This window comes from Hyla sarda, chromosome 9, assembly GCF_029499605.1.
Source record: "Hyla sarda isolate aHylSar1 chromosome 9, aHylSar1.hap1, whole genome shotgun sequence".
Lineage (NCBI taxonomy): Eukaryota > Metazoa > Chordata > Amphibia > Anura > Hylidae > Hyla > Hyla sarda.
The window spans coordinates 134,990,041-135,014,500 of record NC_079197.1 but is presented as its reverse complement, the minus strand read 5'-3'; the positions used below and the strand labels follow the sequence as shown (position 1 = coordinate 135,014,500).

The 24,460-nt window shown below is 43.6% G+C and overlaps 1 protein-coding gene across 1 annotated transcript in view; it reads left to right on the top strand.

Annotated features, from left to right (window-relative positions):
* Positions 1–2,180, top strand: part of PSMD8 (proteasome 26S subunit, non-ATPase 8) — a 38,177-nt gene extending 35,997 nt beyond the window's left edge. Inside the window, exon 7 of the mRNA XM_056537822.1 lies at positions 1,146–2,180. Coding sequence (XP_056393797.1) covers positions 1,146–1,283 — 138 coding nt within the window. The 3' untranslated portion in view covers positions 1,284–2,180. The remainder of the gene's footprint in view (positions 1–1,145) is intronic.
* Positions 2,181–24,460: the final 22,280 nt, after the last annotated feature.

Genomic DNA, 24,460 nt, shown 5'->3' with positions numbered 1-24,460 from the left:
TTCGTTCGACGCCATTGAGTAAGGGCTTATTTTTTGCGGGATGAGCTGTACTTTGTATTGGTATAATTTTTGCGATACATGCTACCTTTTTATTTTTTTATTTTTTTTTTTGTACGGTGTTCACCGTGCGGGATAACTTTATAGTACATGTCAGTACAGATGTGGCAATACCTATTATGTATATGATTTGTGTTTTTGATCTTTTTTGGTAAAAATACAGGGCTTTTATTGGGAAAGGGGAATTTTTTATTTTATTTATTATTTTTTTTTTTTTATATACACTTCATACTTTTATTGAAGAACTTTATGATTTTATGTAGCAAGAAAAAGTAACGGAGCACTCACATAATGGACCTGTGTCCCGAGGCAGGAGAGTCAGTTTTCAATCCTGGTCTTCCATAGCTTCGTTACTTTTTGTTGCTACATTGAACATACACTTATGCATACGAGAGCACCACAAGACAGTCAGGTTGGTTCCCTCTAGTCCGTTTTTTGACTCTGCTCTCTATTCACATTTGGGTGGATTGTTTTGCTTAGTAAGAGTGCCATCCACCTTTTCCCCTCTTTTTCTAGATCAACTTTTTATTATAGTTTTTACACTCTTTACAGGTTATACTATGCTGCAATAAATGTGTGTGTGTGTATGACCCGATCAGCTGCACACACAGTATAGCCTCACAGGCTTCCGTAGCAGGCAGACAAGAGGTAATCTGACCTCCTGCTGCCGTAGCAACCAATGGCGACCTGCGATCGCATCGCCGCCGTTGGTGAACAGGGGGGAGCGCGCTCCCACTGTCAACACCATAGATGTGTGATAAGGATTGATCACGGTATCTATGGGGTTAATGCTACCGGAACCGGCGCAATCTCTGCCCCGGCAGCTGCGGTGGGACTCCGGCTGTGATTGACAACTGGGTTCTGCTGCCGATCTCCTGCACTGTGGCAGTGCAGAAGATTGCTAGGATGTATGCATACGTCCCAGTGCACAAACATGTCTGCTGCTGGGATGTGTGCATACGTCCTATAGCGGGAAGGGGTTAATACAAAGGTTTTTTTTTTGGGGGGGGGGGGGGTTCTCGTTTTTGTTTTGTTACAATACCAGCCTTGCAATAATGACCAATCTTCTTCTTTCCCCTTCTCTACAGCGTGGTTGGGTATTGGGCCCAAACAACTACTACAGTTTCAGCAGCCAGCAGCAGAATCCGGAGGAGGCCACGATTCCTTCCACAGAATTAGCCAAACAAGTGATTGAATACGCCCGCCAGCTGGAAATGATCGTATAAATGATGGGAAGTTGCTCCAGCCAACTTCCCACTTGTGTTCTCTTTCCTGGTCTGCCTGTTCACCGGCCATTCTCACTCATTATTTTATAGACGATAGATTGGGGGTAGGGGATATTTTGTAAGAAGATGTATTATTGAATAATACCTTGACACCATTTTCCCTGGGCTGGTTTTATAGAACAACTCCACCCACTGTAATAAAAAAAAAAAATTATTTTTTTTTTTTTTTTTTGCTGCTTCTGTGAAATATTGTTACAATAATATTTCTTTATCTTCCAAGAACACACAATTATAATTTTTTGTCTGTTGTACAGGGTGAAGCATACCTTTTTATAATCACTGTCCTGGTAGCAGGATATGCGCTTAAATTTTGCGGCCGCTTCTAATCCGGTGTCTTGGTCAGAAACTATCATGATATGGAGACTGTTTCTTGAAGTCCCATGCAAATCCATAGAACTACTGGCAAATCCATCTTATGATCGCAATAGTTTCAGAGCAGGTCATGGAAGCAGAATCCGCTGCAAAATGGAAACGTGTATCCTGCCACTAAAACAACCATTAGAGGTATGCTTTAAAGGGGTACTCCAGTGGAAAACTTTTATTTTTTTATTTTTTATTTTTTTATCAACTGGTGCCAGAAAGTTACAGTTTTGTAAATTACTTCTATTAAAAAATCTTAATCCTTCCAGTACTTATTATCTGCTGAATACTACAGAGGAAATTCTTTTCTTTTTGGAACATAGAGCTCTCTGCTGACATCTCTGTCCATTTTAGCATATGTTTTCTATGGGGATTTTCTCCTACTCTGCTGACATCTCTGTCCATTTTAAGAACTGTCCAGAGAGCACTGTGGTCATGATGTCAGCAGAGAGCTCAGTGTTCCAAAAAGAAAAGAATTTCCTCTGTAGTATTCAGCAGCTAAGAAGTACTGGAAGGATTAAGATTTTTTTAATAGAAGTAATTTACAAATCTGTTTAACTTTCTGGCACCAGTTGATAAAAAAAAAAAAAAAATATATATATATATATATATATATATATATATATATATATATATATATATATATATATATATATATATATATATATATATATATATATATTCCACTGGAGAGCCCCTTTAAAGGTCTAAGGCATTGTTTCCCAACCAGGGTGCCTTCAGCTGTTGCAAAACTGGGGGCGCCCTGGTTGGGAAACATTGGTCTAGGGGGCTCTTCTAAAAAGTGAGCTGTACGAATGATCAGCTGATATCGATAGGGGACACTACAGCAGCCACAAAGGTTACATCATTACACAGCGCTCAATCTAAGCAGGTTTGATCTGGCTATTGAGGGAAGTCCCGAATGGGCAACACCTCTGTATGACCATGTGCCCTAATAGGGTAAATGAATGTCAGCTAGACTGATGAATCTGCAGTCCTACAGTACTCATTGGACTTTTACTGGGTCTTTCAGTCCTGGCCCGGCATACACCACATGTCCTCTCCTGTGTTACCATAATGGCCCAGAGCAACACTTCAGAAGAGCATTTATAACTTGTGGGTTTTACTAGTGTTTGCTACTATCACCTTGGTCTGACAGAGCAATTATGTCCTGTCTGATCAACATAGAAGTTATATCAGTGATTCTTTCTACCACAATGGCAATCTTCATTTTGGTTGGTTAGGGCTGAAAACAGTATATAGCCTCAATCCCCATAGGTCTGTACTGATATGGACTCGGACAAGTAATATTTGTTGAAGCAACCTTGTATTTAAACTGTGACTAAAATAAAAGCAAATCTTTTCAGTCGTTTAGGCTTTTTATTAAATGGTGTCAAATTCAGTTGTTTCAATTAGAGATGAGCGAACTTACAGTAAATTTGATTCGTCACGAACTTCTCGGCTCGGCAGTTGCTGACTTATTCTGTATAAATGAGTTCAGCTTTCAGGTGCTCCGGTGGGCTGGAAAAGGTGGATACAGTCCTAGGAAAGAGTCTCCAGCCACCGGAGCACCTGAAGGCTGAACTAATTTATACAGAATAAGTCAGCAACTGCCGAGCTGAGAAGTTCGCGACGAATCGAATTTACTGTAAGTTCGCTCATCTCTAGTTTCAATAGTAAATTTCACGTATTTAAAGGAATATCACGTCTGACAACTTTCACTTTTAATTGACTCCTATGTACAGTGCCTTGTAACGGAGAGTAGGAGCCCTCCATGCTGTTACCCAATCCAGTGCAGCTCCTAAGGCTGCATGCACACCATGTTTTTTGCTATACAGTTCCCATATACGGTTTCAAGTTAAAAACCGTATAGAAAACCGTATGCATTGACTTAACATTGTAAACCGTATGTCAAATGCATCATCCAGTTTAGTCCATCTTGCGTCTTATATGGTTTTGTCCAGTTTTTTACCTGTACCCAAAACCGTAGTCTACCACGTTTTAAACCGTATATATATATTTTTTTTTTACATGGGAGTCAATGGGAACCGTACAGAACTGTATGTGCGTACGGTTCCATCTGGTTTAACTTCACAGCTTTTTTATTTTTCTTGGGATTTCAATCAAACAAGTGAAACTTTATCCAAAATGGAGTGAAAAGTTAAAAACAAAAGTTTTTTTTCTTAAAAAAAAAAAAACTGATTTCAACCGTACATCATTTTTCATACTGTATTCTGTAAAAGAATTCAAAAGGGGTCTGGATACATTTTTGGAGAGTAATAACATCACTGGTTATGTACACTAGATTTATAGGGACAGAACGTTGATCCAGGGATTTATTCTGATGCCATATTTGGAGTCGGGAAGGAATTTTTACCTCTAGTATGAGGGTTTTTTGCCTTCCTCTGGATCAACTCAGTAGGGACTCATTAGGGTTATAGGTTGAACTTGATGGACTCTGGTCTCTTTTCAACCTTATGAACTAGGTTACTATGTATATGGTTTTTAACCGTATACAGGTTGAAATTTGTACACCCTAGAGATGAGCGAACTTACAGTAAATACGATTCGTCACGAACTTCTCGGCTCGGCAGTTGATGCCTTTTCTTGCATAAATTAGTTCAGCTTTCAGGTGCTCCGGTGGGCTGGAGACTCTTTCCTAGGAATGTATCCACCTTTTCCAGCCCACCGGAGCACCTGAAGGCTGAACTAATTTACGCAGGAAAAGTCATCAACTGCCGAGCCGAGAAGTTCATGACGAATCGAATTTACTGTAAGTTCGCTCATCTCTAGTACACACGTTTTGATAGTTAGTCAGGTTTTGAGGAATCTGTTTTATCAAAAACCTGAGACGGGAACTGTATTGACAAAAACGTGGTGTGCATGCACCCTTACACTGGAGAACCATAAGGACACGTTCACGTTTGTTCACACTGTGGAAGTTTAGCGAGGAACATTTCCTTGCTGAATTCCTCTGGTGATCCGTAACTTTTCTGGCAGATTCTGCTGTAAACATGTAACATGTTTAGTCTTCTGCCGGAATTCAATTTCTTAGCGAATGTGTGAACTGAGCAGCGGCATTCCCGTTGAAATAAACTGGAGGCTGCTTCAAGGCAGAATCAGCATGGAATATCCTCCCGCAGTATGAATGGGGGCCTAATTGTCCATTGAAAACAAAGGTTCCCATTGAGGTCAATTGGAGTTCTGTTTCAATGGTTTTTACCCAGTGGAGGTGCTGTTTACTCTCTTCCTGACAGTGGAGATTAGAGGACTCCCATTTACAAGAACGTCTTGCTCATGTGTTGGCTTCGAGACTCTGTACTATAAGAGGCTGTCCAAATCCCTAGGCCCTACCTGTATATGAAACAGTTGAAAGGTCAAAGCTACTTCATAAGTTCAACCATTGCTCAAAAGGTGGGTAGATATTGTACTAAAATGCTGTGTGTGGATTGGCAAGGTTTTATCCAGGGGACAGAGCTAATGGCTACATCAGTGTTTCCCAACCAGGGTGCCTGCAGCTGTTGCAAAACTACAACTCCGAGCATCCTGGGAGTTGTAGTTTTACAACAGATGGAGGCACCTTAATTGGGAAACACTGGGCTACATGGTTAAATCTTCTCAGGATCTACAATATCATTGTCAGTCTTATCGCATTAAAGGGGTACTCTGGTGGAAAACGTTATTTATATATAATTTTTTTTTTTTTTTTTTTTTTTTTTTTTTATGAACTGGTGCCAGAAAGTTTAACAGATTTGTAAATTACTTCTATTAAAAAATCTTAATCCTTTCAGTACTTTTTAGCAGCTGTTTGATACAGAAGAAAATCTTAATTTTTTTTTAATTTCTTTTTTGTGTTGTCCACAGTGCTCTCTGCTGACACCTGATGCCCGTATCGGGAACTGTCCAGAGCAGGAGAAAATCCCCATAGTAAACCTATGCTACTCTGGACAGTTCCTGACACGGACAGAGGTGTCAGCAGGGGGCACTGTGGACAACACAAAAAAGAAATTCAAAAAGTAAAGAATTTCCTCTGTAGCATACAGCTGCTAAAAAGTACTATAAGGATTAAGATTTTTTTAATAGAAGTAATTTACAAATCTGTTTAACTTTCTGCCACCAGTTCATATAAAAAAAAAATTGAAAAATTCACCGGAGTACCCCTTTTAAGGGAAACAAGAAGACCCTTTTAAACAGGCGCTGCCACCCCCAACGGAAGGTTCTTTAAAAGAGTCTTTCTTATCTAATTCCACTACAGGGTGCGGTTTCTCCCTTCATGTGACCTTTGGGCTAAGCAGCACGTGCCAGAAAGTTAAACAGATTTGTAAATGACTTCTATTAAAAATCTTAATCCTTCCAATATTTATCAGCTGTTGTATGCTCCACAGGAAGTTCTTTTCTTTTTGAATTTCTGTCTGACCACAGTGCTCTCTGCTGACACCTCTGTCCTGCTCTGGACAGTTCCTAAAATGGACTGAGGTGTCAGCAGAGAGCACTGTGGTCAGCCAGAAAGGAAATTCCTGTGGAGCATACAGCAGCTGAAAAGAACAGGAAGGATTAAGATTTTGTTAATAGAAGTAATTTACAAATCCAGTTGATTTAAAAAAAAATAATAAAAAAATTCCAGGGTAGTACCCCTTTTAAATTTAAATGTAGCTGTATCCATGGCGATTAGTTAATCATTGTGATGGCTACATTAGAAGCAAAGCAGATGGGATTTGTCAAAATTTCATCCACAAAATGTAAAAAAAAAAAAACACACACTGCATAATGTCTACACGTGAATTGACTAGCTGATGAGGATTTGCCTCTACTAGGAAATCCAAATCCAATAAAACTACTGTGGATTTCAAATACTTTTTATTTTATTTATTCTATAACGTTAAAGGGGTTAACCAATTTCGCCTTGCTTTCATATTTGGGAATTAAGCCGAAACCATCCTCTTCTCATCATGAGAGTAGTACTGTAGAAGAGATAATAATGGTTCTGCTCCCCAGACAATCACCACTAACTTAATCCATATTAGCAAATTGACACAATTTTTAATGTTTTTTTTTTTTACTGAGGAAAATCCAGGATACCCACCCAGTGTAAACATACCCTAAAAGGGGTAATCCCATCTCATAAAGTGAAAGCATATTAGGATATGCCATAACTTTATCATTCGTGATCTTTTTGCCCACTGTACCACTGATAGTTCTAAAGCTCATTTAGGTGCTGCTGTCCATGCGATCATCTAAAGGTCATGTCTTCTGTGACCTACACTTCCAATCTACTAAACCAAGTGTTCCTCAGATTGAGTGTCCAAATCCATTGCACTTCAAATTACTGACGACAGAATGTCCAATACTTGTTCCATTTCAGGTTGCTGTTGTGAAGTTTTCTGGGGTCTGATTGGCTGAGCTTGCGGCACATCCTCTCCCTGCTACTCGCTGAGCCGCGGCACATCCTCTCCCTGCTACTTGCTGAGCCGCGGCACAGTCTGAAAGATTCAGATTGGATAGGGCAAACAGCAGGCTGGCTGAGAGCGATGTGAAGTGGGCAGGGTAGGTGAACAGCGGGTGAGGAGAGGGGTGGGCACCAGCTCCATTCTTCACGCAGCCAAGCCAAGTACTACTGAGGCTGTGGAGGTGTGCTGCGGCTCTGTCTTGCACCTCTCCCCCTGTGTGAATTATCCTGTACTCTGGCCAGAATGCCTCCCATCGCACTCTAAGGGGGAGATTTATCAAGACCTGTGTAGAGGAAGAGTGGTGCAGTTGCCTATGGAAACTGTTACATCTTGTGACACAGGTCACGTCTTTTTCAGTCATTCACTTTCCTTTTTCTGCTACATCCAGCTGAAGCCATCATGATGATTTCAAACGGCGACGACTCAAAAAAACATTCTAGGCTCTGCACGTTTTCAAGACCTTTTTGTAGCTAGCAGTCCCCTGTAGAGAGTTGCTCCCTTCCCCCCCGTACGTAGCAGTCCCATTGTAGATAGTTGCTCCCTCTTCCCCCATGCGTAGCAGTCCCATTGTAGATAGTTGCCCCCTACCCTGTAGGTTGAAGCTGCCTTGTATGTAGCAGTCTTCCTGTAGATATTTACCCCCCCCCCCCCCCCCTGTATGTAGCAGTCCCCCTGTAGATAGTTGCACCACCCTGTAGGTAGTAGGCCGCTATACATAGATGCCCCTCCTGTAGGTGGCAGACCCCCTGTAGATAATGTCCCCTCCCTGCAGGTAGCAGACTCCCTGCAGATAATTCCCCCCCCCCCTCTGTAGGTAGCAGACCCCCTGTAGATGGATCCTCCTCTGTAGGTAGCAGACCCCCTGTAGATAGATGCCCCTCTGTAGACAGCAGTTACAACAACTTTAGGGGAATCTCCCAAAGGGGTACCCTAAACTAGAACCCCCCCCCCCAAATGTATAAAATATAACTTATTATGCGCTTAAAATAATGAAAAGAAAACATACATAGTGATTGAACTAGACACCACTGGGTGTCAGTATCACAATGTATTAAAAACACAGAATCAGTCTATCACATATTCATATGTATGCTTGTTATAATGCCAATATACTTGTGTGGCACTTGTGTTTGTATGGCCACTAATATGGCTGCTAGAAAATGTAGATGATAAGGCTGACTGTGTATGCTGATATTAAAACGAGACACAAGCCAGAGTCCTGACGTTTCGCTGGCGACCCAGCTTCACAAGAGGACTGGCGGCTAGTGAGTGCCAGAAGTACAACCTCCCCTTATATCAACTTCCCTAATGTCATCGATCAGTGTCCCCTTAATTCAGCCAATAGTTGAGCAGAAATAATGTCACATGTAGTAAACATGCCATAGATGTCATTGCAGAGCACCGTGCATGATCCGTAATCCTCACCATATGAGCGGATCAACTGCACATGTCACGGCCGTCTGCACATGACATCGGACTCACAAGAACCCGGTAAGGGCTGTCAGTGCGCCTGTGTGAGAAGCGATCGCTATGATAGCGGGCTCAGATATTGTGATGATCGCTAAGCCGACACTATGTGGGACCACTCGCGTGTCAGTGTACTGAAGCTCCGTGATCCTACAATAATAAATATATTGACAATGCACCTATATATATATATATATATATATATATATATATATATATATATATCATCATCATGCATATGGGTGACCTTAAACTCCGCAATCCAGATCAGGTTAATATGCCAAACGGGCTCCTAAGATCTCATATACAGTCATGGCCGTAAATGTTGGCACCCCTGAAATTTTTCATGAAAATTAAGTATTTCTCACAGAAAAGGATTGCAATAACACGTTTTTCTATACACGTTTATTCCCTTTGTGTATATTGGAACTAAACCTTCTTGATAATGTTGGGCACTGTGGACAAAGACAAATCTAGATCTTTTGTAACCTTGAGATTGTTGATATTTTTCCACAATTTTGGTTCTCAAGTCCTCAGACAGTTCTCTTCTCCTCTTTCTGTTGTCCATTCTTAGTGTGGCACACACAGACACACAATGCAATGACTAAGTGAACTTCTCTCCTTTTTATCTGCCTTCAGGTGTGATTTTTATATTGCCCACATCTGTTACTTGCCCCAAGTGAGTTTAAAGGAGCATCACATGCTTGAAACTATCTTATTTTTCCACAATTTTGAAAGCGTGCCAATAATTTTGTCCAGCCCATGTTTGGAGTTTGGTGACATTGTGTCCAATTTGCTTTTTTTTCTCCCTTTTTTGGTTTAGTTCCAACACACACAAAGGGAATAAACATGTATATAGCAAAACATGTGTTACTACAATCCTTTTCTGTGAGAAATACTTCATTTTCTTGAACAATTTCATGGGTGCCAACATTTACGGCCATGACTGTATATGGATGTATAAATATAAATGTCTACAGCATGCCAATATAGAAACCCTCAGTTCCTGTTCTCTACATCTATACAACAAGAAATAATGACTGACATGGATATACTTAACAATGATGAAGTATAGATAAACAAGATTGTCAGCAGAGAATTGGTGAATAAAATTAACAATAGTAATAATAAAGAGGTTCCTGTGCTAGTTATGAGTAAGCAGTAATAATAAGCATTGATAAATTGCTAATTATAAGTAAGCAATAATAAATAATGTCATCATAAATATGGTGATAAAATCCATAACCAATAATGAAAAAATGTAAATTGTATATACATGACATGTATCATACGTAAATAGGTGAAATCCTCTAATCATGGTTACAAGATGATTCCCATGTAGGGTCTGCCGTATGGCTGGGTGGACAAGATGGTCACCCCCAAAAAATTAAGGACGTTTAATCTGACAAAAACTAGTTGTCGCCTAACATGAAAAGTAACTATGACCCATGTCAGTATGAGGAAGGAATCGAAGGAGGGGGAGGGAAGATAGGGGGATATAAACATGGTGTGAGGAAAGGTGACAAATAAGGTAAGTATGTGTGACTCAGGTAAAGGTAAGTATATCAAAGTAAAGAAGAAAGGGGGGAGAATGATGATGACATACTAGCTCCTGTTGGGGTCAGATATTCCAGGGGGGGGGGGGGAGAGACGATTCTGGACTGTGTGGTACAGATAGTGAACAGATAATGGATATATATTTAATTTAATCCAAAAATGCGGAATATGAAAAGCCTTCATTAAGGCCTGTTGGACAGCTTGCTTGCTCCCGCAATAAGAGGCCATCGAAATTGCCCTTGCGGGGGCCTAGTTTCATCTGTTGTAAGCCCCAAAAGGACAGTGTATTAATTCTGCCATTATGCTGACAACTCATGTGTCTAGCCAAAGGGGTGTCCTGATTGGTCCTAATGGTACCCAAATGTTTGCTGATTCTGCGGCGAAATTCTTGTCTAGTCTTCCCGATGTATAACTTGGGACACGGACACTGGGCAATGTTCGTTTTTGCTACTACAATTGATAAAATCCAGAATAGTATAAGTCCGTCCAGATAGTAAAAGATGAAGCGCTCGGCACAGCTACAAGAGACCCAATAATCGATGCATATGGATACTCAGTCCGTATACTCTCCAGCAGGGTGCTCAATCCAGAATTCAGTGCAGAATCAACAAAAAAGAACGGAGTCGGCACTCACCACATCAGAGGTAACGGTAATGCTTTAATCGGTGACCGGCAGACTACAGCATAGGGAGGAGGAACGCCAGGAGCGTAATAGCTATTTCGTGCACCTGGTGCACGAAATAGCTATTACGCTCCTGGCGTTCCTCCTCCCTATGCTGTAGTCTGCCGTCACCAATTAAAGTATTACCGTTACCTCTGATGTGGTGAGTGCCGTCTCCGTTCTTTTTTGTTGAGTATAAGTCCGTCTGTCTGCAGGGTTGATAAAACTCTTTGTTTTTTTCATATGTTTACAGAACATTCAGTGACCACAGAGAAAGGAGCCCTGTGGCTGTCCAGGCAACCAAGTGAACATGCGTTTTTCAGGTTCATGGAAATGACTATGTACAAGCAGGTCACGGAGGTTAGAGCCTCTACGGTAGGTAATGTTAGGTTTGGGACTCAGTCTGTCCTTTAAGTCATCATCTGATTAGAATATGCCAGTGTCTCCGTAAAATTTGCATAATTTGAGTAGCGTATGCATCGTAAGTGCCGATGCATCTTATGATGTTATCTGTCTGAATGGTTGGATGACAATAGATCAATACGATTGCTCCTAGATGCTCTAGTGAAGGAAGATCTCAAATGTTTTTTAGGATAACCCCTCTGAACAAATCTGGACATCAACTGGTTACATTCTTGCTTGAAGTGTGAATCATCAGAGCAGTTTCTCCTAGCTCAGAGAGACTGGCCAATAGGTATACTTTTCTTTAATGAGCCATGGTGCCAACTATCCCAGTGGAGAAAGCTATTAGTAGCAGTGTGTTTTCGGTAGATGTTAGTAATTTGTATCCGGTTGTGCTCGTCAATGTATATGGAAAGATCCAATAAGTTAATGGTTTTGCCCCCTAGTTCTGAGGTAAATTTCATACTGATCTGATTGAAATTAAGCCTGTCCACAAATTCTCCAAACAAAGAAACTTCCCCGTCCCAAAAAATCTAAATATCATCAATGTATCGTCCCCAAAATATAATGTGTTCTGTGTAAACAGAAAAATCATCATCACCAAAAACAAAATAGTGCTCCCACCACCCCAAAAATAAATTATTGTAAGAAGGTGCACAAGTGGTCCCCATGGCGGTGCCTCTTATCTGATGATAGAGATCACCGCCAAAAGAGAAAAAAGTAATGTGTAAGTATAAAGTGTAGTAATTGAATCACAAAAGAATTGTGCCGAGTGAATGTTCTGCTTATAGTGTCAAGAAAACTAGTGACTGTCTTAATTCCCAAATCGTGCTGAATATTGGTGTATAAACTTTCAACATCCAAACTCACAAGTGAAGTTGTGTCAGTCACCGTGAGATCGTTCATTTTTAGAACAGTGTAGTTTTAAAAAGAAGGTAGGGCGATACAAAAGGTGTCAAAATATAATCAATGTACACACACCTTGCGTGAGACTGTTGTTACTGGAAACGATTGGACGTCCCTTTAAAGGATTGGTGCCTTTATGAGTTTTTGGTAAAATATTAAATGTTGAGATCGTGGGATGTGGATTAAATATAAATTTCTTTTCTTTTTCAGAAATAAGTCTTTCCTGTTTGGCATCAGCCAAGAGCAACTGCAATTCAACTAAAAATTCCTGGGTGGGATCACGGCTTAAAGGGGTTCTCCGGTGCTTAGACATCTTATCCCCTATCCACAGGATAGGGGATAAGATGCCTGATCGTGGGAGTCCCGCCGCTGGGGACCCCCGTGGTCTTACACGCGGCACCCTGTTTGTAATCAGTGCCCGGAGCGTGTTCGCTCCGGGTCTGATTACCGATGACCACAGGGCCGACGGCATGTGATGTCACGCCTCCACCCCCGTGTGACGTCACGCTCCGCCCCTCAATGCAAGCCTATGGGAGGGGGCGTGACAGCTATCACCGGAGTACCCCTTTAAGAGTTGGTAGGTATCTCTGTCTTCCAGTAGTTTTAGCGCAATTTCGGCATACTTGTCTCTGTCGAGTAGAACAATATTGCCACCCTTATCGGACGGCTTTATAACTAAATTATTATCTGCTTGTAATGATTGTAGTGCGATTTGTTCTTCTTTGGAGATTGGAATGTATCAGATGGGATTTGGGTTTAATCCGTTGGATGTCCTAAGTTACCAGATTAACAAAAGTGTCTATTTCTGAATATTGTGTGAAGGATGGAGCCATCTTTGAGGGGGGTTTTAATGCTGTTAAAGGTGTCACTGCTTGGACATTATCATGCTCCTTTTCCAACAATAAAGTCTCCAATGTTTCAATAGCTTCAGACTCCTGTCTATTTGTGGTTCTTTCTTGATTAGCAGGTTGGATGGGCCATTTATGCCATGCTAATTTGCGGGCAAATAAAATAATATCTTTTACCCTAAAAAATTCATCAAACTTGGGAGTAGGGGTAAAAGATAGACCCCTAAGCAGTAGTGATTTTTCAGATGGGCTAAGGGAGTGGGAGGATATAATAAATATCTGCATTGCGTCTATCTGACGTTGCTTTATGTCTCCTAAGCTCGCTCCGGCCATAACAGTCTCCCCACAGGTGATAGTAGTGGGTTTGTCAAAATTCTTATCCTGACAATGGTCAACTTGGTTACCTGGCAACAAAATTGTGGGGAATCCAGAGGCATGAAATGTCCCAGATTCCTACTCACCCTTATGCTAGGAGGCCCCATCTCTCAGGGGAACTAACATAATGTCAGAAGCAATAGTAAGCTGATCATAATTTTCCTCCATTGTCTCGGTTATCCACCAGCATACTGTTGGAAAGTGTAGTCCTAAAATAAACTACCAGAAATCATACAAGATAAATGATAAGCATTCACATCATGCTTGGTTTCGATGGCTGTTTGGGAGTCAAGGATGGTATTGATGTCGATAGGTTGCCTGGTTGGGTTATATTGGAAATGACGGGGCTCCCCATGAATGGGGGGTTGGAATTGCCAGATGTATTGTAATTGCTCACTCCTAAAAAAGTCTGGGAGGGAGCTGTTTGGGACATTGCAACATTCGCCATAGGTCTGAAAGGAGGAAAATCCGTAGGTATCATTGCTTGACCAGAATTTTGGAAAGAAGGGGGATTCTGTAAGCTGGAGACCGAAGCATTGCCTTTCATTGCAGTACCCCAGACAGAAGAGGACCCAGAACCATGGTTGGGACCCCATGAGTTTGATTTCCCAGAGTTGTTACGTGGGGTGCCTCTGGCTTGTGTCTCGTTTTAATAGCAGCGTTCACAGTCAGCCTTATCATCTACATTTGCTAGCAGCGATATTAGTGGCCATACAAACACAAGTGCCACACAAGTATATTGGCATTATAACAAGCATACATATGAATATGTGAGAGACTGATGCTGTGTTTTTAATACTGTGTGATACTGACACCCAGTGGTGTCTAGTTCAATCACTACATATGTTTTCTTTTTATTATTTTAAGCACAAAATAAAAGTTATATTATATAAATGTATTTATTTTCTTTTGGGGGGGGGTCCAGTTTAGGGTACCTCTTTGGGATTCCCCTAAAGTTGTTGTAACAAAAATGCAATTTACACTCGCAGGCAAAAAACGCCATAAAAAACGCAAGAAAAAAATGGCAAATGCAGGAAAATGCTGTGGCGTTTTTTCTGGTGTTTTTTGGGCCAGAAAAAAAAAACAAGTGGAAACTTAGCCATAGGATCCCTTATCACAAAGATCTATGACACACTCTGACCGGCAGCGCTGTATGAGAGAAATGATAGTTATAACTGCGGACGGGGCTCCAAGACACCAGAATGGTTTGCCGGCTCTGATTGACAAATCCCTCGTTATTTGTATATAGGGAGAGTTCTGTCAATCAGGACCAGCACACCTCCCCAATAATTTGGCCAATGTTACTGTCATTACTTTGAAATAAATGGCACAGCCACTGTAATAAGGGAGCCTGTTCACATATCATGATACCTGTCATTTGGACAGCATGAAAATAGAGGCAGGTTGCCCTGAAATGGGTATTCCTATCTCAAGCCAGCCAGAGCTCCTTACATGACAGTGGGCTCAGCCTATCACCGGCCGGGGCGGGACGTCGCTGCGGCCGGTGATACGCCGACGGCTCTGCAGCGTCCCCAGGAAATTGAATGAGGTTCGCACCGCTGGACCGTGAGGCCTGTGCCGGACCAACAGGGGCTCGTAGGAACGTATGTTAAAGTTTATTTTGTTTAGTTTTGAGGCCCGGGCACAGGAATATATGAAAGTCTTGCACTACAGTTGTCCTTTAAGAACCAGAGCATTTTTTGCCCATCTGACCACTGTCACTTTAAGCATTAATAACTCTGGGATGCTTTTACTTATGAATTTGATTCTGAGATCGTTTTTTCGTGACATATTTTACTTTAACATAGTGGTAAATGTTTGTCAATACTTGGATTAACTTCAAAGCTCTATGCTTGTAAGGAAAATAGACATTCCAAATACATTTTATATTGATTCACATATACAATATGTCTTCTTTATGTTTGCATCATAAAGTTGACATGTTTTTACTTTTGGAAGACACCAGAGGGCTTTAAAGTATAGCAGCAATTTTCAAATTTTTCACAAAATTTTCAAAATCGGAATTTTTCAGGGACCAGTTCAGTTTTGAAGTGGATTTGAAGGGTCTTCATATTAGAAATACACCATAAATGACCCATTATAAAACTGCACCCCTCAAAGTATTCAAAATGACATTCAGAAAGTGTTTAAATCCTTTAGGTGTTTCACAGGAATAGCAGCAAAGTGAAGGAGACAATTCAAAATCTTCATTTTTTACACTCGCATGTTCTTGTAAACCCAGTTATTGAATTTTTACAAGGGGTAAAAGGAGACAAAAGCCCCCCAAAATTTGTAACCCAATTTTTCTTGAGTAAGGAAATACCTCATATGTGAACGTAAAGTGCTCTGTGGGTGCACTAGAGGGCTCAGAAGGGAAGGCGCGACAATGGGAATTTGGAGAGTGAATTTTGCTTAAATGTTTTTTTGGGGGCATGTCACATTTAGGAAACCCCTATGGTGCCATAATAGCATGGGCTGTGCAAATCAAAAATTACATTTTTCATTTTCACAGACCGCTGTTCCAAAAATCTGTCATACACCTGTGGGGTGTAAATGCTCACTGTACCCATTGTTACATTCTGTGAGGGGTGTAGTTTTCAAAATGGGGTCACATGTGGGGGGGGGTCCATTGTTCTGGCATTATGGGGGCTTTGTAAACACACGTGGGCTTCAATTCCGGACAAAAGCCGAAGGGCGCTCCTTCTCTTCTGAGCATTGTAGTTCGCCCGCAGAGCACTTTACATCCACATATGGGGTATGTTCCTACTCAGAAGAAATGGTGTTACAAATTTTGTTTTTGTTTTTTTCCTGTTTTCCCTTGTGAAAACGAAAAATTTAGGGTAACACCAGCATTTTAGTAAGAAAATTTTTTTTTTTTCATTTTCCCATCCAACTGTAATGAAAATTTGTCAAACACCTATGGAGTGTTAAGGCTCACTATACCCCTTGTTACGTTCTGTGAGGGGTGTAGTTTCCAAAATGGGGTCACACGTGGGTTATGTCAGAACAGCTGTAAAATCAGCCACCCCTGTGGAAATCACAAATTTAGGGCTCAAATGTACATAGTGTGCTCTAAATCCTGAGCCTTGTTGTGCATCCGCAGAGCATTTTACGCCCACATATGGGGTATTTCTGTACTCAGGAGAAATTGCGTTACAAATTTTGGGGGTATTTTTTTCCTTTTACCTCTTGTGAAAATAAAAAGTATGGGCAACACCAGCGTGTTAGTGTACATTTTTTTTTATTTTTTTACACTAACAGGCTGGTGTTGCTCCATTCTTTTTATTTTCACAATAGGTAAAAGGAAAAAAAGCGCAATTGCTCCCGAGTATGGAAATACCCCATATGTGGCACTAAACTGTTTCCTTGAAATACGACAGGGCTCTGAATTGAGAGAGCGCCATGTGCATTTGAGAACTAAATTAGGGATTGCATAGGGGTGGACATAGGGGTATTCTACGCCAGTGATTTCCAAACAGGGTGCCCCCAGCTGTTGCTAAACTCCCAGCATGCCTGGACAGTCAGTAACTGTCCGGAAATGCTGGGAGTTGTTGTTTTGCAACAGTTGGAGGCTCCATTTTGGAAACACTGGCGTAAAAATACGTTTTTCATTTTTATTTGGGGGGGGGGACAGTGTAAGGGGTGTATATGTAGTGTTTTACCCTTTATTATGTGTTAGTGTAGGGTTTTTAGGGTACATTCACACAGGTGGGGGTTTAAGGTGAATTTCCTGCTAGGAGTTTGCGCTGCTGGGGAAAATCTGCCGCAGCTCAAACTTAAAGCAGGAAACTCACTGTAAACCTACCCATGTGGATATACCCTGTACATTCACATGGGGGCAAACCTCCAGCTGTTGCAAAACTACTAGTACTTTTGCAACAGCTGGAGGCACACTGGTTGGAAAACCTTCAGTTAGGTTCTGTTACCTAACTCAGTATTTTCTAACCAACGTGCCTCCAGCTGTCGCAAAACTACAACTCCCAGCATGTACTGATCGCCAAAGGGCATGCTGGGAGATCTAGTTCTGCAATAGCTTGAGGTACGCAACTACAACTCCCAGCATGGCGAGACAGCCGTATGCTGTTTGTGCATGCTGGGAGTTGTAGTTTTGCAAGATTTAAAGGGTCACAGTTTAGAAACCACCGCACAGTGATCGCCAAACTGTGGCCCTCCAGATGTTGCAAAACTACAAATCCCAGCATGCCCAAACAGCTGTATGGGGATGCTGGGAGTTGTAGTTTTACAACATCTGGAGGGCTACAGTTTAGAGACTACTGTATAGTGGTCTCCAAATTATAGCCCTCCAGATGTTGCTAGGCAATGTGGTAGACCACCGATGTATGGCGGGACCACAGGGTGTAGCATTGCAGGTGGTGGGGCCAGATGGTATTAACCCCTGGGGAAAGATGTTGTTAACCCCTAGTGTTCGTGACGCCAGGATGTGGTTGTATGGTGTAGGGCACTGCCAATCAACCAACCCAAAATGGCATGTAGTAAATGAGAGTCCAAAGCAGGTTTTGATGCAACTGGAACTTTACTGAAGAAGGCAGAAAACAGACTTTACAGATAGCCAACTTCCACAGAGGTGACCGGGACACAGGGAACCTCTCAGGCTTGCTTGGACTTGTAGCGGTAATAATGATGATGCGGCCACTGTACTACTGTTATGACTTTGGTAGGGACAGTAGAGACTTGACTTGTAGACATAGGTGAGACTTACAGAATAGATATGGCTGCAGACTTGTAGGCTTTGGCCTAGCTGTACTGGACTGAACTTGTACATGACTAGTGCTTGCTTTAGTGTCCAGGAACTTAAAGAAGAGAGAAGAGTGTGGAGACGACAGCCCTTTATATATCAGGGGGCTGGACTAAAGCACATTGGTAGCTGGTTGCCTGTGGTTACCTGTGCCTCGTGACCTCTGGGTATCTGGTGATCACATGACATATCACATGACCTTAGGAAGGTCCCATACAGTCTAAACATCCTAATAACCTTTGCACATAGTTTATATTCACTGTACAATACGTATAATAAATGAACATGAGTAATATAAAATAGAAATCATAATAATGACCTAGAGGGACCCTGCAGGAGAGCCCTGTAAACTTGAGGGACTCTACCTGAAGGGACTTTAAGACTGTACAGAAACATGTTCTGTACTGGGACACGACAGCAACAACTCACCAACTTCCGTAGGATCACCGCACCAGGGAGCCCCACGTCATCGCCGCCCACCATCGCCTGCCACCGGTAAGTGACCTCCGATGCCATCACCGCTGGTTCCCCCGCTCTGCCCGGACTACAGTGGGTGGGCAGACCTGGAAGAGCACTAAGGGACCACAGAGACATACACATAACGAGACATAAGACACAGGGCCAGGAGGAAAAGGAAAATTAAAAAAGAGAGAAGAAAGCAGATAGGGAAGGGAGCTCGACAGGTCAAGGTGGTTGTCGATCAGAGAAAAAATTCCAAGGTTCCCAAACAGAGAGAAAAGAGTGAATAGAGTTATTCAACAAGGCCGTAAGGTATTCCAAGGAGCGGATCTCTAGGATACGGGCCAGGAGGTCAGACTCAGAGGGAGGAAGAGTTTGTTTCTAACATTTAGCTATAAGTGTTTTAGCAGCCAAGGCAAGATGCGTGAAAAGTTTGAACGATTTCTTGGATAGGGCGGGATGGGAGAGATTGAGAAGGTATATTCGGGGGTCTAGTGGGACGAGACACCAAGGGAGCCAGAGACCAATCGCTGCACCAACTTCCAATAGTCAGCTATAAGAGGACAGGACCAGAAAATGTGGAAGACTGTACCCAAACCCACCCCACAATGCCAGCATTGAGGAGGGATAGTAGGATTCAGTCTATTTAAGAGCTCAGGGGTGTGATACCAACCCATGATCATCTTATACTGGGTTTCTTTATAAGCTGTGCAGAAGGATGCCTTAGATGCCCTCTCCCAAATAATTTGCCACTGAGGTAGGGTGAGAGAAGTGTTAAGGGCAGCCTCCCAACGGCCCATATAGCGGTGAGGGGATCTCCATCAGGGGGCTGGAGGAGTAGCAGCGAGTAGATGTCTGAGAGAAGTCCCCGCGCCTCAGGCCCACTACGGCACAGCCGTTCAAAACCAGTCGGTCTAGAAACCAGCAGAAGAGGCCTCAGGAAGCTCATTCCCGCATCGTATGGGAGGACATACCTGCTGGAAAGTTAAGACAGTAAAGGAAAGACTGTAAGGGGGAAGAGGGGGAATCTAATTTAAACTTCCTAGAGCAGTAACCCCAATCTAGAGAAGGACATAGGACCCAGGAAGCGGTCAGAGGGGACCAGAGGAGGGAGTTTGGGTGCATAGGGGCCAACCAAAGCTTCTCCAGCTCCATCCAGCAGCTAAAGGCATGGTAGGAGGACCAAGCCGCGAGATGGCGTAGGTGAACAGCCCAATAGTACTTAGCTAAATCAGGAACAGCCAGCCCCCCCATAGCTCGACCAGCCATCACGACTGACATCGTCAGTCTTCCCATCCCAGATAAAGCGAAAGATAGCAGATTGAAAGGAGCAAAGGGTGGACAGGGGCACTCGCATCGGCAGCATTTCAAAAAAGTATAATCACTTGGATAAAAGCGTCATTTTAACTGCCACAATACGCCCGAAAAAAGAAATATACTGCAACTTCCATTTCTCAAGCAGCGCTCTAAGTTCGCGGAAAAGAGGAAGGTAGTTAGTAGAGTAAAAGGTGGAGTATTTGGAAGTAATACGATCCCCCAAATACTTAATAGCAGAGGCAGACCATTTAAAGGAGTAGATAGAGCGGAGAAGAATGGAGACAGAGGGAGGGAGATTCAGGGGGAGAGCCTCCGATTTAGAGAGGTTGACCTTATAGCCTGAAACAACACCGTAGTCATGGAGGACCCTATAAAGATTAGGAAGAGAGAGTAAAGGACGAGAGAGGGTAAGGAGAACATCATCGGCAAATAAGCAGATTTTGAACCCCCTATCGTGTATGGGGATGCCAGCGATGTCCGGGTCCCTCATGATCATAACAGCAAGAGGTTCAATGCACAATGCAAACACCAGGGGGGACAGCGGACAGCCCTGTTGAGTACAATTGAAGAGAGGGAAAGTAGGAGAAAGAGCATGAGTTTAAGTGGGAGTTTAAGAGGGAGTTTAAGTGAGTCAGTAGGAGAGGAATAGAGACCCTGCAGTGAAGTGAGGAAGTTACCAGTGATTCCAAACTTTTGGAGGGCCGCAAAAAGGAATGGCCACCCCAACCTATTAAAGGCCTTTTCAGCATCCAGGCTGAGGATCAACGCCTGGTCAGACCGTCAATTGATCAAGTCAACCAGGCCCACTACCCTCCTCTTGTTGTCTCCCCCCTGACGACAGGGGATGAACCCGATCTGAACCTTATTGATAAGGGAGGGAAGAAAGGAGCTAAGCCTTACCGCTAAGACCTTAGAAAAAAGCTTCAAGTCTGAGTTGAGGAGGAAAATAGGCCTGTAACTGGAGCAATCATGGGGATCTTTGCCCGGTTTAGGTATAAGGGTAATTAACGAGTGGAGACATGACTGTGGGATCTCTTCATCCCCCATAAAAGAATTGAAGAGAGGGACAAGTTTAGGCACGAGTACAGAAGAATAGGTCTTATAGTAGAGATAAAAGAAACCATCAGGCCCCGGGGAGCGACCCACCAGAAGAGACTTTAGGACCTCAAGGAGTTCCTCTCCAGTAATAGGTGCATTTAGAACACAACGATCGGCCTCTGACAGAGAAGGTAAGCTGCATCAGGACAGATAAGAATCAAGAGCGGCGGCATGCTCCCCTGGGTCAGACGGAAGTTGGGAAGGAAGGGAATAAAGGTTAGGGGAGTAGTCAACAAAGAGACGGGTGATAGCGCAAGACGCCCGAAGAATCCTTCAGGGAGGATGGCGATTGGGTGAAGCACGGTCACGCAGGCACCTGGCCAACATAGTGTGGGCTTTATTACCTTTCTCGTAAAAACGCTGCTTAGCGTATAACAGCTGCTGCTCCCCCCTATGAAGGGCCAGGTCACCCAGTTGAGCACACGCAGCCACCAAGTGCCTCAGGGTAGAAACAGAAGGGGAACGGAGTCTCCAAGCGGGCATTCAGGGCGCAAAGGTCCCGGGAGCGAGCCAGGGCATCACGTTTAAGTCGGGCCCCGAGAGCAATGCAGTGACCATGCACCACTGACTTATGGGTCGAGCCCTCATTGTTAGCAAAGTAATCAGTACTACACGCCTGGATGGACTCCAGGGAAGGCAACGCTTTAAGGGGAGAGTCATTCAGATGCCAGTGGCATCTTCTGATTGAGGTAGGAGAGTGGGAAAAGGAGAGGAGGACAGGGCAATGGTCGGACCAAGAGATAGGGTCAAGGGAAGCAGTAGAGAGCATGCACACCATGGGAAGATTACCGAAGAAATAATCTATGCGGGTGTGCAATTTATGCGGGTGGGAATAAATTAAACTAAAAGAGCAGTCCGTCGGGTAGTTTATGCGCCATAAGTCATACAGCAAAGAGGCCCGGATAGTCCTCCGGAGAAGGGTAGCCAAGCGCAACTGGGCAGGAGAAGATGTGGAGCCAGTGAGGGAGTGGCGATCCATAGTCGGAGAAAAAATCAGGTTGAAGACCCCCCCCCAGCAACCAAGCAGAAGAGGGGTATTTATGTAGCCTAGAGAGGACCCTACGGAGAAACGGGATTTGGGACGTGTTAGGGGCGTAAATATTACAGAGCAAAAGGGGACCCCACCCAGGACCCCCTAAACTATAGCATAGCTCCCCATGAGGGTTGAGAGAGCAAGAGGATACTTGTAAAGGACAGGAGCGAGAAACCAAGATAGCCATCCCAGCCGTCTTCCAATGAGAAATTGCAGAGAAGGCCTGGGGGTATGAGTGTTGAAGAAAATGGAAGGATCCAGAATGGTCAAAGTGTGTCTCCTGAAGAAAGACAATATCAGCTCGCAGGTCTAATTCACGCTGCAGTAAACACCTCTTAGAAGGGGAGTTAAGTCCCTTAACCTCTTCAGGACACAGGGCGTATGGATACGCCCTGCATTCCGAGCCCATAAGGACCGAGGGCGTATCCATACGCCCGTGGGAAATCTGGTCCCCACCGCTAGCCGGTTGGGGACCAGAGCCGGATGCCTGCTGAAATCATTCAGCAGGCACCCTGGCACATCGCCCAGGGGGGTCCTGAGACCCCCCATGTCGGCGATCGGAGAAAATCGCATGTCAATTCAGACATGCGATTTTCTCCAATTCCGGGCTGATCGGGTCTCTGGTGACCCGATCACCCGGAAAATAGGGCTGATCGGAGCTGTCAGCAACAGTCCCGATCAGCCTAAGGGATAGGAGTGAGGTTGCAAAGCTGCGATCTCCTCCCATCCCCTGGCATTAGTCAGAACGTTCTGACGTTCTGACCAATGGCAGCGCATGGCAACCCCACGTTCTGCCCGCCCCTGGATTTCGAGAGGCTCTGGGAAGAAGATGGAGGCCGTACCTGCAGGAGAAGATGCCTGGGGACCTGGGATCTTCGCTGGAGCCTGCTGGATCTTTGCTCAGGTAGGGAATCGACAGTGGGGGGGGGGGGGGGGGGGGAATTGAAAGTGAAAGTAAAACGATCTTTACTGTGGCAACCACTAGGGGGGGCCAAACTGCAACTCCCAGCATGACCAGACAGCCAAAGGCTGTCTGGGCATGCTGGGAGTTGTAGTTTTGCAACATCTGGAGGGTCACAGTTTGGAGACCACTGTTACAGTGGTGCCCAAACAGTAGCCCTCCAGATGTTGCCAAACTACAACTCTCAGCATGCCTCGACTGCCCAGGCATGCTGGGAGTTGTAGTTCAGTAACATCTGTCCCTTCAGATTTAGCAATTTTCATGAAATTTTTGAAAATTGCTGCTCTACTTTAAAGCCCTCTAATAAGTATGTCCATTTTATGATGCCAACATAAAGTGGACATATTGTATTTGTGAAGAAAAATAAAATTTATTGGGAATATCCATTTTCCTTACAAGTAGAGAGCTTCAAAGTTAGAAAAATACAAAATTTTCAAAATTTTTATGAAATTTTGGGATTTTTCACCAAAAAAGGATGCAATTAACGCCGAAAATTTACCACCAAAATAAAGTAGAATATGTCACGAAAAAACAATCTCATAATCAGAATATTCGGTAAAAGCGTTTTCGCGTTATTAATTCGTAAAGTGACGGTGGTCATAATTGTGAAAAAGGGCTCAGTCCTTAAGGTGAAAAAGGGCTGCGTCCTTAAGGGGTTAACATTCAAGGAGACACACCTGACCATGGCGGATGATGAGAGGAAGAAGAAAGCCAATAAAGAGGCATACTCACGAAAGACCCTGGGAGGGCCTCAGCAGACCTAAGGAGAGGAGACAAGGGGTTCATGGTTGCAAGAAGAAACCGTGAGGAAGGGTGACCTGTGGAAGAGAAAAGGCAGGAGAAGGGAGGGAACAGTAGGACAACAGAAAGACTGAGAAACGAACAACACACACACGGGACAACACAGAAGACAGCAAAAACAAAGTAGTGCAATTAAACGAACCATTGACAATAAAGCCAACGCAGAGGCCAAGACCACCAAGGTGGATCGAGAACCAAGGCATGGACAATCCCTTCCTATAGCCTCGGGAGGGGAAATGGAAGAACACCACCAAGGAATGACCACAAAGAGGGGCAAGCACCCTACCCCGAGGCCACAGCAAGAATCACACAATCTGAAATTAAACAAGCCACAGGTGACCAAAAATGCAAATGGAGAACAATCAGTAATGAACTATGCAAAACAGAGGAGCAAGCAGGAAAATATCAGCATGAAGTCCATGGACTGGACCAAGTAACATGAGGAAGGTCCATGCAAAAAGTAAACAGGAGAAATGGGAACCATCCAGGACAATTCCGGGGGGGGTGTTCGGTTTTGGCCCCGGAGGCACGAGGAGGAGTCTTCTTCTGAGAGCCAGACCTGCGGGAATGGACAGGTTGCCAAACCGGAGGCAGGGGCGGGGAGGGAGGTAAAGTCCCAGTCCAGGGCAGAACAGAAGGCCGGGAGGTCAGAGAAGGATCGCAGGACAG